We start from the raw sequence: 18,962 nt of genomic DNA, 5'->3' as shown, positions 1-18,962 counted from the left end.
ATGATAATGTCCGGGTTTTTATCGTGTTTCATTTTAAGGATGTTTTAAGCATCCTTAAATTGTCTGGCGCAATGCCTGGAGTACGGCAGCCTTTCTCCTCCCGGAGATGATTATTTACAACAGCCCTAGTTTAAACTATAGACTATTATAGTTTTTCAAACAGTAATAATAGTTAAAAATAAGAAGATAGTGATTGTAGTAATAATAATAAAAATGGGTTTTCTATAAGCATAAATATGTAAATTACACAAACCTTTATCTCAATCTGCTCCTCCATTTCTTTGTTCTTAATTGTGGTGTATTCTTTCTCAAGTCTGAAAAAAATAAGACATCTAAAATTATCATTTTTTAAATGTTCCCAATAACTGAATTTTTAAATCAAGTTTCCTTTTACATTACGATGCACTAAAAGAAACCATGAATCATAGGAGACCATCTCTCCTAATTTAGTGTGGCGGATGCGTGTCTGCTTCTGTGGAACAGCCTAAGTGTTGCATAAGGCTCACTCAGCCTCCGGTTTCAGCAGAGTAAAGAGGCGTCTTACTTCTTCATCCTCTTGGGGTTGTATTTGACCTGGTAGGCCCTGAGGATGAGTTTGTCGGGGCAGCTGTCAAACTGATGGGGGATCACCTTCTGGAAATGCTGAGAGGAAAACACAAGACGAAGACGCTCGTTAATATCGAACGTCTACAAAGCAGACATGGAGCGGCAGCTCTTATTGAGAATATTGTTACCATGTGACCCTAAACCGTGATATTGAAATGCCACTGTAAAGCCAAATGTTCGAGCTGCTATCAGTACGTGAAGTTGTCTGATGAAGTGAGTGTAAACTGTTATTTTTGACCCAGGATGTGAGGGTGGATGCTCACAAAAATCCCTCCATGTTTTTTCTCTTGTTTGTGTTGAGGTTACAGCAGGTCTTAACGCTCAATTCAGGTCTTGTGCTGAAATCGAATTATTTTGCATCGTCATTCATTCACACTAATAGAACGTGGCCCCAGTGAGATTTGTGTGACCGGTTTACGTCCCCAAAGCGACTTGCGTGTGCAGAAGAAGAATGTTTAAATCACACAGCAGCACAACTTTTACAGAAGCATTTTCATCACTCTAGTTGTCAATATCTGGTCTCTCTTGCACTTTTCTCTGATTTTGGCTACATGGCTACCTCAGAAATACACAAGCACAAACGCTGGAACAAATGAACTGGTCAAAACTGGGCTAGGATACTCTACCCTGATTATGGATACTTAAAAATACTGTGGAGATTTACTCTATTTGTCAAAAAAAAAAAAAGGGGGGGGATTTTTAGTTTTCCCTGCAAACTGTAAAAATGTAATCTGGTAAAATGAACATTTCTATCATCTTGTGTTTTCAGCTCAATGTTTTCTTGTGTTTTGTTACTAAAAGACAATATTATAAGTCATTTTAAAAGATCTAGCAGAAACAGTCTGTGTCTTTGTTAAAAGTGATTATATAATCTATGTTTTCAAATTTTAATGATGATACTGTTGTTGAGTGAAAGTGTCTATTTGTTAGTAACTAATGTAACCATGCTGCTGCCCCAGAGTTTTTATCCTGGTTAAATAAAGGTTGTTGATGATTAATTAAACATTTTTTGCGCAAATAAAAATGCACTGATTTCACCGTGGCACATGTTTTCAGATAAATCAAAACAAAATAAAACAGAGCCACACACATAAATAAGTACATAAAGCCTGTTAAATACTCTAAAAGCTGACAGGAATAGCTTTTACTTCTTTCCACAAGTTCTGTCTGCAAATAAAGATCAGCTACAGACATATTTCACTTATTTGACCAGATTTTACCAGGCAACAGGGGTTTGTTTCTTTTTGCACGCGCACTTAAACAACTGCTGCCTCCTGACGATAACAGATATATAAAACAGGCTAAATGTGGTTTTAGACCACAAACTTAAACTGTAGAGTAAAACTAAAACACTGTCTGTTTCATTTTCTATGCAACACTGATAAAAATAGGCCCTAAACTGTACAAAGCTTCTTTTTTTTTTTTTTTTTTTTATCAAAATAGATCTTAGCTGTGCTCAGGAAGCTCGCGTGCGGTGGGGAAATTGGGACATGGAGTGTTTTGTCTCATGGCTGAATCTGTACATGAAACTATTTTGTACAGAAAGTGGCACACAGCTGCAGATGCTTACCTGTGACATTCCCTCCATGTCGAGCTGAATGAGGTCGGTTTGGTTGTACTGCAGGATGGCCAGACCCACACGGAAGATAATCTCTAGGCCCTGGAAACCGTTCGTACATTTTATTATATATACACGTGTCATCTTGTGAACAAAATCTCCGGTAACACTTTATTTGAAGGGGTGTGCATAAGACTGACATGACACTGAAACATGACATAACATCTGCCATGAACATAAAGAAGTCTTTATGAATGTTTATGAAAGTTGTCATGAAGTGTCATTCGGTGAATAATGACACTTTTAATGCAAAGTTGCTCTAAAAGTTTCATTGAAAATCCTTTAAAAATGCCAACTTTGCATTAAAAGTGTCATTTACCGAATGACACTTTATGAATGTTTATTACAGTTGTCATCAAGACTTCTTTATGTTCATGACAGGTATCATGTTTATGACAGTGTCATGTCAGTCTTGTGCACAACCCTTCAAATAAAGTGTTACCAAATCTCCTGATACATCCACAGAATGCCCCCTACCTCATACATGAATATATCAAAGATGCGTGTGGCGACAGGTAGAGGGAGGAAGGTGAGGAAGAGGGTGAGGAACCAGGAAGAGGCGTACATGGATGTGTGGAAACTCTGTGAGCGGAAATGGACGTTCAGTTCTGGAAGCTGCTCCTGCAGAGACAAGCGGCATAAAATCGTAAACACAGCCAAACCTCTTAAAAGGAAGTGACTTTTAGAGATCAAAATACATGTTTTGCCTCCCCCTTGTGGTCAATTAAGACAGCACAACTCTTGCCCCGGTTTTTTGGGGGGTTACCTGTAGAAGGTATTCAAACTGGTAGATGCAGAGGCCAAGCTCGGCCATGCTGGGTTTGAACAGTTCCCTCAGACGGTACTCCTGCATCAGTCGCACAAAAACACAAAATGCCTCTTCCTCTGGCATCTGGGAGGAGGACAAAGAGTGAAGGAGTTACTTTATTGGTTGGAAGTCCAACAGGGCTTATTTTGGACAAAGTAAAGGATATACAGCCAAGTTTTTTATGGCTTTGAACTTTTTTCACAATAGAACCACAAATGTGAATTAATTTTACCAGGATTCTTTGTAATAGATGAAGACAAAGCAGTAAAAAATTCATAAGGTTTTCATATTTTTTGAACTGTAAAATCCTGAAAAGAGTAGTCTGTGCATCTTCTGAGCTCATCATACAAACTACTTTTCAGTCCATAGCTGGTGTCGTTAATGGCGTAAAGGAGAAAGGTTGTCATGATGACGTGCTTAAAGCGGAGTTTCAGAAAGAGCAGGAGCTTCTTAAAGAGACAGAGGCCCAATTTCAAGGCAATAAGTTACACAGTGAAATTTCTTTTGATATACACAGCAATTTTATTATATGTGCCTGAAAAATACATAATTCCACCCCTTTAATGCAGCAGTTACAACAGGAAGTCTCTATCAGTTCTTGAAACTAACATTTCTGTTTGCTTTTCTTTGCAAAACAGCTCAAACTCAGTCAGCAATTTTGAAATCATGCCACAGATTTTAGGTTTGGACTTTCTGACACTTGCTTCAATCTAAACCATTCCATTGTAGCTTTGGCTGAATGACTAGAGGTCAATGTTTGCAGGAAGGAGGCCAACCTATATTTTACAGGCCCGTGGAAGAACATGTGTAACATCAACTGGACGAGGCAACCCACAACAAATAAATATATCTAGATATTTTGAAGAAACTGGTTGCCTAAGGGTGAATGCGCAAAATGATATCATCGTTGCGTCCACCACAATTCCTGCCCATTTTCACGCCCACATAGAGGGGAACACACTGCCGATGGAGACGCACCCAAATTGGCTGCAACCAAACCAGACATTAACTGGCTAGACTGAGATTTAATGAAGAAGGAGCTTTACAAACATCTGAAACCTTCAGAGGACAGCTGGATTTTTACTGAGATTAAATGACACACAAGTGGATCTCCCATTGTGATTGAAAATCTCAGTTGGATTTTCTTGGTGAAATAAAGGCTAAATGAAAAATATGACGGATACAGTTTTGTAAACATGTTAAAAGACACAAGCACTTTGACATAGGCCTCTTAAAGTCGGTTTTCCAGACCAAATACTAAGCTCCCGTTAGTTAAATCTTTTATTATATACATTTATATTGATTCTTTTATTACTTATTTATTATTATTGGAGCCTTGCAATGAAATTTCTTTCAATCTGTACATTTTTAAATGTACAGTTGAATGACAAAAAAATCTGTCTATGTCACATGTAGTTTTTATACATTTATTTTCATTAGTAAAACTGCATTAATGGTATTTTTGTATTGTTTGTTTCATGGTACTATTGATGCAACTTGGAATTTCCTAAAGCCGATATTTATGACAATATTTAATATGCAATGTCCAATCAATTCAATTGATTTCCATTCAAACTTAAGTACTTCCTTGTTGTTAGTCCATCACAAAAAGTCAACAAGATACTGTAACCTCAAGACGGCTGAGCAGAACTGAATGTGTAAACACATTTTACAGAATTTGCTTGAAATAAAATCCCTATTATGGATTATATCTTAGAAAAATGCTATTTAATTCATACCTGCATTAGCAGCAAGCCAACGATGAACGCACTGCCCTGGCAGTAACCCACCTCTCGGTCTACAAGGGAGTACGCCTGGGAATCAAACATACGTTACATTTATAATGTTATATGTTGGTACAAAAACAAAACCTTTGAGATCATAACAGAACAGTCACAGCCAGGGGAATGGGATTAGAGAGCGCCCAGACATCCGTCTTCATTTCCTGAGCAGCTCAGCTGTACGAGTAAACAGCAAGATGGTTCCCATGGCGATTAACGGCACATTTCAGCACATGTGGCCTGTTTCCCCTTTATTTCAGAACAAAAGCAGATTAAGGGTAGAAAGTAGTAACAGCTAATCACATCATATTTTCATAGCAGCACCTTGTTATTAGTAGATGAAGCAGTTAATCACGTAAAAACAAAGTGGCAGGTTATTTATAATCCGTGAACAACCGTGTAATAATCTGTGTTTGTGAAGGGGAAAGGTAAAAAAAGTCAAATAAGTAGGATTGTTTCAATAAAACTAATTTGTCTTTTTATTATTATAAATATATATGAAATTATTCAGAATATTCTAATTTCAAAGCTGATGTATGTTACAGTATGTGCAAATGGTATGTTCATAAGCATAAAGTGCACTGTAAAATATGTGACGTTGGTTTAACTTGAAAATGAAAGCCCACCTGCTGCCTGGAAAATGCAATTTAAGTTGACAAGAAAGTTGTTTTGGTTTTAACTCAGAAATTAAAGTTCATGAAGTTGATTTAACAATGAGAGACAAGTTGTTAAAACATTGTTTTTTAAGTTCACTAATCTTAAATTGAGAGTTTTAACTTAATGCTGCAATTTAAACCAAATATTTATTTCACAATATGCAACAAAAAAAACTGTCCTCACGGAGTTAAAGAGACACATTTTTCTAGTATTTTACTCACAATATCAACTTAAAATAACTACTTATTTTACTTTAGAATAATTTAAATTTCTGTTTCAAATTGCATGAACAAAATTTCTGGCCCGATAATGAATTTTATTAAATTCAGCTCAGAAACATTCAGTGTGAACAGGACTTTATCCTCCAGCTTTAAAACAAACATTTTCCTTAATAAAACACCAGAGTCAGATCAATGTAACGCACTTCCATCTCATGATACAGAAACATGCTGCTAAGCATTCTGGGAAATAGTTCCCACTCCTGTTTTTTTTTTCTTTCAGTTTTTTAAGTGCTAAACTTAAAAAAACTCTAGTTTATTAAACTCTTGGAGGTTTGACTAAATTAATAAAACTTCAAAACAACTTACTGCTGCAAGTTTATCTTTCACAAACTCACATTTAGGTTCAAAATCTAAAACTTTAAATTTATTATACTTAGAGTAGAAAATGGTTAACACAACTAAATGCATCTCAAATGTTTTACAGTGTATTGGTGTTTTCCAGCAGTTCAGAACTGGGAACCAAGGCTGGCAACATGCCGTCTAATTTCTTCAGATGATAAAATGTGTTACTAAAATGAGACAAAGTTCCCTGCAAATCTGGCCAATTTAATAGCCTAATTTCATTATTAATCTTTTACAGTTTACAGAGGATAAAAAGTGAAGAATTATTGATCTGCTATGTGCTTAACTGGACTTATTGTTCACCTCTTATCCAAAAGATTTCTACAGTTTCGAATAAAGAAACTCAAACTACGGCCCGCGGGCCGCATCCGGCCCGCTTCCACATTTGGTCCGGCCCCCTGAACAACACCAGAGAGCATTCAGATTTTTTTTCATATATTGTATTTTCCGGTTTATATGTGGATTTTTCTTCAACCACCAGRGGGCTCTTYAGCAGGAAGTGTGTCCTGTAAACTGTGGGTGTTTTGTTTTGTTGGACTTTTAGGGAACTGCTTGACTTTTATGTTATTTAATCAGTGCGGTTGATGAACGCAGATGAACGTCGCATTCCAGGTCGAATTCTTCGAAGCAATGCCTTCAAAACGAGCCTTTACCTTAACATATGAGGAATTCATATGTTAAGGTTACTTTCCCTCAATGGAATATATACCAGTCAGTCCCAGTGACCGTTTTACTAACGGTTTTTGCTCATGTGCTTTCTGGGTAAAAATCAATCGAGAAACTGATTGATTTTGAAACTGAGGGGGTCACGTCGAGAAACGCGACCCCCTGCCCCCCTCCTCTGATGAACAGTTTCAACCTTCAAACCACCCCCCTCAACAATTTCAGGCAGCGCAGGTGATAAACGTGTAACACTTTTTCTGTTACAAACTGACTCTGGCCCCCCACCAGAGAAGGGAAAAGTTACGTGGCCCTCACAGGAAAAAGTTTGGGGACCACTGATCTAAAGTATCAGTCTTATAAATGTAGTTGTAACAATCACAGTATCAGGCCTGTTGAGGTAACTAACCGAGTCGTTATTTCACGACCCAAACATGTCTCAAGCGATGCCAACATATAAGAGGTTTTGGTCACATATGCTGAAGTATGAAAAGCTGCAAAACAGCAACCGGGAAGAATAAAACGAAAGTCCACCTCCTCTGTTTAGTTTGATTTTTTTATTTTTATTAAAATGTAGATTGTTTTTCTCATCCCTCCAGCAAAAGGAGTTAAGATAATTATTCATCCTGACTATAACAACAAACTTAATTAAATGAAGCATTTTTCATTCTTAAAAATAATTGAAGACAATTATTGTGTACAGTTCAATAAAATTTAATGACATGCAATGAAATTAAAGCTGTAAAATAGAATCTTTAATATTGGAAAGGCTTTGTTGTTACAGTATTGTTTGTGTTTGTAAAGTCTGACTGTCTGCATAGATTATGGACTTTAAACCAATTAGATTATTTACTGTTTTTTGCTTAAATATCCATACAGTTTGATTGCTACTTTTGTTTTTGTTTTCCCCGCTGTGCCTGTATTACACTTTGTTTTTACTAAAGCAATAACAATATGCTCATCTGAAAGAAAATAAAACGTTTATCCAATGCTGAGAATAAAATAAACAGAAAAACATTGAAAACTTCTGAAACATTAAATTCAAATTTATTCTGCAAAAAATCTGGGAAGTTGCTTCAACTTGTTTTTGGTGGAAAATAAGAAACCTTTGAGTTGACGTGAACAGAGTTTATTTAAAGCTTAATAGGGAATGAATGGTGGACAGACAAAAATGTCAGATATATTGGAGTTTGTGCTGGTCAAACTGGTGCAACTGCTGTACAAAACCAGTTACATCTTGAGCACAAGAACGCCGTTACAACCACAAAAAGATTTAATTCACAGAGGGCTATTCCTCAATGTAACACCAAATGATGTTTGTCAAAAGAAATAAAGTAAATAAAGGATTTTACAGAGAGTTTGCAAACGATTTATGATGAATGTGGTTGAATTAAAATAACAAACATGGAGGGATAAATGTCTTGACATTTTTCTAAAAGTGAAACCCATCAAAGTGAAGTTCAGTCCCTGATGAGAAGCAGAAGCGCTCACCTTCATGACATTGAAGAGCACTTCCTGCCCCAGGCTGTCCTGGCCTTTGAAGAACTCGTGCTCCGGGTAGGTGCGGGCGATGTCCCGGCGGATCAGCTTCTCGCAGGGAGACGACATCTTCAGCAGCTCAGAGTACTGGTTCTTCACCGGCATGTCGGTGGCGTTGCCCAGCAGCTGCCAGACGATGGCACGGAAGTGATGGGGGATACCTTTCCTTATCAACTCCTGGAAAGCAAATGCATAAGTGAGACACTCATTCGATGCTAACTGAGTAAATACCCATCAAAGATTTAAAAGGGGACGCATGTGTACGATTCACATTTTGCATGTTTTTGCACTTTTTGTACAACTGCCTCTAGAAACAGCTGAGGCACTTAAAATAAGTTAATGTTTTTTGGCGTCTAGAAAATGAGTGGTTTCAAAAACCACCCGATTGTTAAGTCACATTCTACGGAAACTGTTCCGTTACCTAGCAACCCCAGCCCGTTACCTAGCAACCCCAGCAGTGCTCCATCAGGTTTGGTCAGCTGGTTTTACCGCTGACCAATGGCTGGTGGAAAAGACGGGTGTTTTGTTGTTGACTTGCCATCCAGACGCCATTTGTTGCGTTCTTGTTAGTTGTGCAGGAAGCTCAACTAACAAGACTTGAGTTAACAAGCTCAACTTCTGCTTTTCAAAGATGTGCAGTTGTATATTTGAGCAAATGTTTGCAGCCATTTTCATGTGCGAGTGTACAACCCATGTGGTCAGAAGCAGCCATTTGGATTTTAAGTGATAGGCCGTAAAAGAGCTCATTCTGAAAGGAGCTCAAAATGGACAGAACTGACCAGATCTCATTATCCAGGAATGACTGTGTAAAAAAAATGCAATAAACATGATTTGCATGGCTCATAGACCAAAACTAACCTGTTGAAGGAAATCCGCCTTTAAAGTAAACTTTAAGAAGCCAACAAAAAGAACAGCACTTACAAAAAAATCTAACCAGAATAAGTTACTAAATGCACTCTTTTCTAGGTTTATTTTTTTTCCTTGACTTTTTCAATCTCCCATGTTGCTGACAATACGTTTTCCTCTCGTCTCACATCCATCTTTTCTTCCCACGGGTAAATTTGGTTTATGTGACAGAGGACGCAGAGGGGAATGCGACACAGAGGATGGACAGGAAGGACTGCTGGCTATGCAAGCCTTTTGCAAAACAGAGGTCATGACAAATAACTCCAACAAACATTTTCCAGACACGCCAGTGCCCAAAATCATAAAACAAACCGCAGTGATATTACAACTAAGAAAGAGCTGGATGAAATATTTGGTTCCCCCCAGATAATTTTGACAAATAAAGACCAAATGTTCCCAAATCAACAGGATTTGTTATCCATGATGAGGGGAATAAACACAGTGCTGATGCTATTGTTGAGTATTTGACACATTTTCTAAAGACAAAAGAGAACCGATAACACTAAAATCTGACACCATTTTCAGTGTTTTCTTCTGATGTTTTCACGTCAGTTTCTTTAGTTGTTCTTTTGCAAGGCTTTTTTCTTAATTGGTTTGACATAAACCAATTAAGAAAAGGTGTGGTTCGCCTTCAGCTGGTGAAAGTGAACCACACCAGCTGAAAATGTAATGCATGTTCTCATTTTAGGGTTTATGTGTTCAGGAAGGGCAGCTGATGCATCATCTAAGAGGTTAATGCTAGTCTGGGTTTGTTTCACTAATCTATTCAGTTGCTAACATCTGGATCTTCATTTCATTTCCTCCTGAATGTTTGTGCGACTCCCACCAGTTCCAGATTTTTAATAAACCTTTTAAAACCTCTTTTGTGTTTGGCTCAATTATCCAAACTCTATAATGTACATTTTTTAAATCTAAAGCCTACGTGTACCTCACCTTCAGAAGCTTGTCCTTCTTGCGTCTCCACTCCTCCCACTCGTTAACAATTCGGCCCCATAAGATCCAGGTATCTTCCTCCAAGTGCGACAGGTTGGAGGAGGCAGAGGAGCTGGACACCAACGAGGAGCCGCTGTTGCGCCGCGAGCCGCTCATGGATCGCATCGACTTAGAATCAGCCTCCAGCAACCTGCATGCAATCAGTTCATGAGCTTTAGGATAACGTCCATCAGCAAGTTTGTCTTATTGAAGATGCTAGAGAATATTGACATAAGTAAGCAAGAACAAAGCAGAAAAAAAGCACAGTCATTGAAATATCTTATTTTTTGCTAGAGATTTGAGAGTTTTAATGCCTTTTCAGTGTAACATTTTTGACTTTCCTCTGTTTTTTTACTTTATGCTTTCCCCAAAGGTTTGCCCTGAATCCTTTCCAGCGACGATTCCCTGCATGCCTTGAGCCTCCGTCTCTTTTGCGTTGTTAAATACCTGCAGCCCTATTTTCCACTAGATTAGGAATTTAATAAAAGGAGTCTGGAAGTGAACGCCCCGTTTCTTTACGGTGTAACATGTATGATCTGTGTTGTTTCTCCAAAACCTCAGTCGTGTAGCCATGGTTGAAAAAGATTCGCTTTTTTCTTTGACCGTCTTCAGAAATGTTTCATTGAGTTTAAACTGCAGAAAGCTCATCATCATGGCGTCTCGGCTTATAGGCCAGAGATATACGCTGGATTTGGAGACATATTCTTCAGTAATAATCCGCTCAATCAGTAGTTTTTCCAAAAAGGTTATCCCCAAGTCGCCCTCCATGTCCTCTAGGACTTCAAATGTTTCTTCTGGAACCAGTCCAATCAAAGTCCAGTTCATTTTATTTAGAAAGCACATAAAACTAAATGTTTACCCAAACTGCTGTTCAGTAGGAACAGATAAAACGGAGACAATAATAAAGTAAAAACATTAAAAACAGAACAAGACGTACTAAAAAGACTACAGATATTATAAAATGTTTTTAAGAAGGACTTAAATAGCAACAGAAGACTATTGGCTCATATTAATGGGAACTTGTTCCACAATTTTGATCTTTTAACATATTTTTTTGACTCCAAATCCACAAATGCACTGTTCTACTTCAGCAAGAGCTTTTGCTACATCATGCAAATCCTTTTTCATGTCACCTTTCAAATCAAATTAAAGGTGATTGAGTGAATATCCCTTTAGGCCCTGACATTTTTACAGGAAAGTTGGTCATAAGATTTCTGAAAGGGCTCTTTTTTTCTTGTAATTATACTGTTTATAGAGGTCTGCCGATCGATTGGCCACCGATCATAATCGGCCRATTCCCATGAAAAAGTGCATGATCGGTGATCGGCGATCATTGTCTCTTGTTGCCGATACCGATCACCTGCATCTCATTTCGTAGCCTGTCTGTGCAGCTGGTCTCCTCTTTCCTTCACTCTGCGCAAACGCGCAGCAACAAATCCTAAGCGATGTGAAACTATAACACACTGAGTGAATGGGGAAGTTTGCGTGTTGCAGCGGAAAATTGAAGCAGGTCAAAATGCATCAACACAAGAAGCTAATACGACATAAAAACAATGCCATACTTGACGGAGTTTGGCTACATCGAGGCTCACTGCAGTAAAAAAGACATATGGAGGATCAGATAGCAGGTAAAGCAGCGCACAGCTACAAACACTCACCCGGATTAGCATGACGGTCAGAAAGCTAAACAAATAACCCGCAAAATTATTTAAGTCTTCGAGCTGCGATGTAAGACGCTGGTTCTGCTCTCGCTGTTGAACCGCTGCTACGCGCTACAGGCAGTAATATTTCAGACGGAGCGCCGCTTCTGCTCCACCTGGTAGTGACTCTCACACCGAACCTCTGCTTAAAGCTGCAGCATCTAACCTAAAAAAAATACATTTTACATACGTATTAAAACTTTCGCTGTCCTAACATGAGACATAATCTCTAAAAAAAAAAAAATCAATCTCCTTTATGCTCTGCATAATTACTCTACTCAGTCAGAAACAGCCACTCAGAACTAGCAGTAATCAGCTAGCCGCCATGCTATTAGGAAGGTTTCATTCATTAACTCTGGATTGTTTATTGTAATGGAACCTGTATTTGCCTTTGAATGTTAAGTTTTATACTTGAATTTTGTGGCAATGTTGAGGGGTTTTATTTTGGCTCTTTGCATTATTTAGCCTCTTCAGTCTGTTAAAGATAGTATTATTGATAGCAGTACAATTTGCAGAATGCCTGTTTTGTTTAGTTTTCTTCTTTGAAAAAAAGTTATTAAAAACAGGTTTTTGTCTAAATTAAGGTGAATTCATGGTTACTTTTTCCACATAATGTAACCGGTAGTGTTTATGATAAAAAATAATAATAATTATGTGATCGGTATCGGTGATTGGCCCTCATGGGTGATCGGTATCAGTATCGGCAGGAAAAAACCTGATCGGCACATCTCTAACTGTTTATATTTGTTTTGGTTTTTTTTTAACTTTACTGTCCTCTCAGATTCCCACGGCACATTCCTCAATGTTAAATCCCTGGGTTTTATTCATAAAGGCAACCAAATAAGAGGCTAACCCTCATGGCTACACCCTGCAGCATAAATTCAAGTATATTTTATTGAGGAGACCAACACAAAGTACTTCCTTGTTAACAAATTAACATTTGACCGCATAGAGTAATTATTTTAAACTTTTGTGGTATGTCTCCATCAGCTTGACACTGGAGAGACTAGAAAGTCAAAATGTTGCAGTTCCTTTTAATAGATTCTCAATTGCATTAAGGTCTGTACTTTGACTGGGCCGTTCTAATACGCAATTATTTTTTTTATCTAAACTGTAGCGCTGCCTGAATGTTTAGAGATGTTGTCCTGTTGGAAGGTGGAACTCTGCTCTTATTTCAAGTCTTCAGCAGCATCAATCATCATAATGCTGCCATGCCATGTTTCAGTTTGCATATTCAGAGTGGTGAAGTGTTGGTGTTTTGAATGCTGGCTCAAAAAGTTCAGTTTTGATCTTATTTCTATCTCAACAGGTGTGAATACTTATGCAAAGGACTATAGTCATACTGCACTGCTGCAGACTTAAATAAAGGCTAATCTGAGTATAAATTCAGTGCCACATTTAATGCAAGTTAAATAGCCATTTGTTGCAGCTGCTGCAATTAAAGCTGGCAGAGTCCAGAGCCAGTCAGTATATATGGGGCTGTTATTGTGACTCAGCAACATGACCTTTAATACCATCACCTTCCAGTAACACGGCTCTGGAAAAACGAAGAGCTCACTGCACTGAACCACTGAAAACCTCCTGGTTACTCCACCAAATGCCGATTTCTGAACTCTTCCCGAGTTAAAACATTAGTGTTGCCGTTTCTAAATTAATGTGTACTTTTATTTGCATTATTTGAGGTCTGAAAGCACTGCATCTTTTTCGTTATTTTGACCATTTCTCATTTTCTATAAATAAATACTAAATGGAATTTCAGAGACATGTCAGTAGTTCATAGAATAAAAGAACATTTTACTCACATAAACCTATAAAGAGTAAAATCAGAGAAACTGATCCTTTTAAGTGGCCTCTTCATTTTTTCCAGTGCTGTATGGTTCATTTCTGGTACCGATGCATCTCCCTGTAATTCCTTTTCTGGTTTTATACAAACCAAGTGATCTGATTCTACATAACAGTGCAAAAACAATTTTAACAAGAATTTTCGACTAGTTTCTAGTGCAAATATATTAATACTCTAGAAATAAGACAAAACTAGCCTCTGAGTAGCTTCACAGCAACATATAGGAGCATATTTTAAGTCGATAATTCCTTAATATTGATAAAAAGTATAATATTAATTAATTACCGACTTGAATAAAGCTCCTACATCTTGCTAAAAAGTTAACTTTTAAGTTAATTTTGTCTTATTTGAAGTCATTGTGCTTAAAAACAAAAAGGAAAAATACTTGGTAAGACTTTCTTGCAGTGTACATATGACTCTCAAACTGTATCAGAAACAGAAAACAGAACTGTGTCAACAGGGAAGTATTTTGTTCTTCAGTTTGAAAATTAAACAAACTCCATTGTTTTATCTCTTGCAGTGATCATTACAAATTAACTTCCAGTCCACAATCAGACAGGAACTTCCTTCTATACATGTGAATTTAAGTTGTTAGCTCAGCCTTTACCTGTTCTGCTCCTCCAGTTTGGCCAGCAGCTCCAGTTCATCTGGACTCAGATTCTCAGAGTCCGCAGGAGAGGCTGCGGGCGCCGACAGCACTGCATCATGGGAGGAAGAGTCTGGGCTGAGCACTGGGCTGCCTGTTGATGGGGGGTCCGCGTCCAAACCAGGAGGAGACGAGGGGCACTCCAGCTGGACGCCAGCGGAGCTCTCCCTTTCTGGGCTGCTGCTGGGGATGGACATGGTGCTGAGGATGGAGTGTGAGCAGCGACACAGTGTGGGTGCAGTAAGGGGGTCTCTGGCGCTGGTCTCCCTCCTCACTGAGCCTGGCTGTCGCCTGATTGGGCGGCTGGAGGGCCAATCTGATCAGAAATCCTTAAACCTGTCACGGAGACAGAAAAAAAAACAAAAAAACTCAACGTACAAACAGATATTTAACATGACAGGTAATGACGTACAACGATATTTTATCAGAGATGTCATTATTTTCTGCTTTTTAATTAATAACCATTTCTTTAAAAATGAGCATAATAATCTTGAAATGAGACAAGAAATACCAAGAATGTTTCATTCACTTCACTGTCCTCAAAATAGGGAAAAATCACCAAAGCTCACATCTTGCTATGCAAAGATGTGATTTTTAAAATGATCTAAATATCAACATTACATTTAGAACTGAAACAATTAATGAGATTAATTTAGTAATTGATTAATTGTTCACTAGAGTATACAAACCCAAAAGTGGGCATTGGCTGAAAGAACAACATTTTCAGAACAAAACTTTACTCTCTCTATGTGTTTATATATATATACACACACACACACACACACACACACACACACACACATAAAATTCGTAATTAAGACAAAAAACCTTTGTCTGTAATTATGTTTGATTCTGAACTGATCAAGTGGCAGTTTTAGTCTCATCTGGTTCAAATTCTGTAAACTCCTATTAAGCACCTTTTGCTATCAATCAGTTAATCCACAAAATAATCAACAGATCAGCCCTAAACTTTATTGATATAAAGTCAAGCAGAAATGCATCCTTTGCTACAAATGATTCAATGTTCACTAAGAGAATGTTATTTTAATTTTAAAAAAAGGCTAAATGAAACATCTGTTGAATGTGGCAATTTCTTTATCCAATTAATTGACTCACAGTAATTGTTACATTATGTAACATTACATGTAGAAACAACTTTCTTCTCCAAAATAACACAAAATGAATGAATAAATGTAAAAAAACAAAAACGCAACATGTATATACTCCTTTTTTTTGCCTTTTGCTAACCTATCATGTTGCAGATTATCTAGTACTGCAATTTCCATACAAGCTGAATGAGGAACAGAAATAGTTGATCTGCAGAAAAATGTTTCTCTAAAGATGTAGATGATTTTGATGCAGCACAACTTCGACACAAATACAGGCCAGTTAAAGTCAGCTAATCCAAAAATGGTGAGATTGTCATGAGTTGGGGTTTGAAGTGGTGAGGATGGACACAGCAGGACGCAGGTATGGAGGAGAATGATGGTTTAATGGCAAATCAGCAGAGCACAAGCAATCCAGACAGCATAGGTTAGCAAAAGCAAAGCTTTGACACTGGTAGCATCTGGTGAGGAGTCACAAAAGCACGACAACAGTAAGACAAGGATCTGACAGAACAAGAGACACAGGTGGGTATAAATACGCAGGGAAGGTAATCAAGGGAAATGAGGGACAATCAAGGGGTAGACAGGAGACTCAATTAACTTAAAATGACATAGAAACTTAACACCGAGAAAAACCCCCAAAACTTTACAAAGATAGATGCCTCATCAAACTGTCTTTTTATTAGAAAACTTCAAGAGTGCAACAGAGACCTGACAAGACTGAAGGAAATCCTCTTAATCTCACATAAAGTACAAAACTCAATAAGGTACAGCAGATACACAGCATGTAGGAGAGGCAAGGCGAGGACAGGAGCGTAATAACTATCCGAGGACTGCATGGGAAAGACACAATGATTACATTCATCCACTGCAACCAGCCTGAACAAAACAACCATTAACGATTCAATAAAACCAGCTGTGTTTGTAAAAAGAGCCTCTTTTAAAGGGAATCACAAACACCATCATTTAGGTAGAACCATAATCTACCAATATAAACTAAATCAGGTTACAGCCAATAAAGACTGCCTGTTAAAAAGCACATTGAGTTTTCGTCATAAAATTGCGACAGCTGGGGAACCTCAGGCATTCTGTCTCCATCCTGTTGATCACAAGTTCGCCAACCGACTGTAGGAAGTAAGATGAAAAACGCAACGCTGAACTTTAGACACCACCAGATGCTAGTCTCTGTTTTTGAGGGTGGATACAAAGGAATAAAAGGATCATTCTGAAGTACCGACTTCAGGAAATGTTGCTGGCTGCTTATTTTAACATTTTTTAATCTCATGTACAAGTCTCAGCTTCTGATTTCCACTTTAGACAGTTACTGTAGGCAGTGTGAGACTTTAAGGCGGATTAAAATGCAGACATGCACCAAGCCATGCGCCGACAGTCAGATTTTTTTTAATGGCATGTAAAGTGTAAAAATAGCTGATTCTAATTATACTTTCTGAAAAGTGAACGGACCATTTCTAAGACCTACCAAGCTCATTCAGACTAAGAGAGAGTTAGACTTAAGCAGATAACAGGAAGCTGGACATATCAACAGGAAGTGGGAGTATTTAATCCTTATGAAGAGTACACTTCTGTTTGTTACAGAAGATGTTTGATTGGGAAATCTTAATGGATAAATGGAGTAAGACAGGAAATGCACACTTAGACTGACTGATTCAGTCATGAAGTCAACAGTATTAGTTAATCATTGTAAATGCTAGTGTAAGACGTTAATCACAGCTCAAATATAAACTACCGTATTTTCCGGACAATAGAGCGCATCTACAAAAAAAAAAAAAAAAAAAAAAAAAAAAAAAACTGGAAACGTACATATATGAGCCGCTGATATCGGTTTTTCACAATAAATCTGCTGGATTTGTTAAAGACGCAGCCCTCCGTCTCCGTCGAACCACGGATTCGTTCACGCCGAGCTTCCGATCTGATCGATAACCTTCAACTTAAACGCTGCATCCTATGAACTTCTTCGTCTGGTTTCCATAATGAGTTTGAAAACATTTCTCCGTCGTGCCTGCTGCTAGCATGTGCTTGTTCTAAATGAAAATTAGCGCATTCTTTGATGTCCAATTCTGACTTCCAATGATTAACTTCTTGCTAAAGCGCCCCCTGGTGGTTGAAGAAAAATCCACAGAAAAACCGCTCCGGGCTATAAGCCGCATGGTTCAAAGCGTGGGGGGAAAGTAGCGGCTTATATTTTTTCATCATTTATGAAAAATTATAAAATCCCGTTTCCCAGCAGAGCTGTGTAACGCCCACTGCTCTCTCTTTCTCACACAGGGTGTTGCAGTTGGTGAGAACATAAATAATAAATGACCATATACGCTGCTTAAGGCCCTTTTACAGTTAGAATAAATTAAGAATGTCAGTCTACACAACAGCAAGTCACAGCCACATTGTTTTCAATAATTAAATATTTATTTATTTTGAATGAACCTTGCAGAAAATATCCAGATCTTGAAAAACATTCCCTTCTTTTCAGGTAAACCTCGATGCAGGATGTCTGGTTGTATGATTACTGTGGGTTTCTCCAGCCTCAGGCAGTGACTACTGGAAGGCTGACAAACAGCTGATGCCTGGATCCCTTCACAACATTGGCAAAAACATATTGATTAGGCTTTTCCAGCCTTGAATCCCATGAAGATCTTGTTATGACAGAAACAATAAAGATCTAGATAATTCAAGGAACACGTACAAATCTGAGCAGGACTCAGTTTCCAAAGAGACCCAATCTGTACGGTGTGCGCATGTCTTCCCTTCAGGGCCATCTTTCCTTTTTTTGTTTAAATCTGAAGCTGCTAACCTTGCTGTGGTTCAGATTCATGATCTCATGTTGGACTAGTCACACTGTCCCGGCATTCAGCTGCTCTACTGTCCTTGTGACTGCTGCGGCTCCATGCTGCTCAAAGAGCACCATTGTAAAGGAGGGAGGTGTTTTTCTATTACTGCAGCTCAGTGATCTCTGCCTTCCACCCACATTTAACATACAAATGGTGTGATTGACTAAATACTACATAAAGCATGCATATTAGAGATGTGCCGATCAGGTTTTTTCCTGCCGATTCCGATCACCCATGAGGGCCGATCACTGATACCGATCACATAATTATTATTTTTTAAATCATAAGCACTACCGGTTACATTATGTGGAAAAAGGAACCATGAATTCACCTTAATTTAGACAAAAACTTGTTTTTAATAACTTTTTCCAAGAAAAAAAACAAAACATGCATTGTGCAAATTGTACTGCTATCGGTAATACTATCTTTAACAGACTGATAACATATGAAGGCTCTGAAGAGGCTAAATAATGCAAAGAGCCAAAATAAAACCCCTCAACATTGCCACAAAATTTAAGTATAAAACTTAACATTCAAAGGCAAATACAGGATCCAATACAATAAACAATCCAGAGTTACTGAATGAAAACTTCTTGATAGCATGGCGGCTAGCTGATTACTGCTAGTTCTGAGTGGCTGTTTCTGACTGAG

General features: G+C 38.0%; 1 protein-coding gene across 2 annotated transcripts in view; it reads right to left on the bottom strand.

The window, feature by feature from the left end:
• The window catches only part of evi5l (ecotropic viral integration site 5 like), a 46,267-nt gene that overhangs the window by 19,837 nt on the left and 7,468 nt on the right, over window positions 1–18,962 (bottom strand). For both annotated transcript variants that reach the window (XM_008414333.2, XM_008414323.2), the window contains exons 2-10: window positions 14,321–14,695; window positions 10,132–10,321; window positions 8,245–8,469; window positions 4,772–4,846; window positions 2,991–3,116; window positions 2,702–2,845; window positions 2,177–2,266; window positions 545–642; window positions 254–314 (exon numbers count right to left, since the gene is read on the bottom strand). In XM_008414333.2, the coding sequence (XP_008412555.1) occupies window positions 254–314; window positions 545–642; window positions 2,177–2,266; window positions 2,702–2,845; window positions 2,991–3,116; window positions 4,772–4,846; window positions 8,245–8,469; window positions 10,132–10,321; window positions 14,321–14,556 (1,245 nt within the window). In that variant the 5' untranslated portion in view covers window positions 14,557–14,695. The remainder of the gene's footprint in view (window positions 1–253; window positions 315–544; window positions 643–2,176; window positions 2,267–2,701; window positions 2,846–2,990; window positions 3,117–4,771; window positions 4,847–8,244; window positions 8,470–10,131; window positions 10,322–14,320; window positions 14,696–18,962) is intronic.

The sequence above is a fragment of the Poecilia reticulata genome, linkage group LG1 (genome assembly GCF_000633615.1).
Source record: "Poecilia reticulata strain Guanapo linkage group LG1, Guppy_female_1.0+MT, whole genome shotgun sequence".
Taxonomy (NCBI): domain Eukaryota; kingdom Metazoa; phylum Chordata; class Actinopteri; order Cyprinodontiformes; family Poeciliidae; genus Poecilia; species Poecilia reticulata.
The sequence above is the reverse complement of the archived record's forward strand: the minus strand, read 5'-3'. Positions and strand labels throughout refer to the sequence as shown.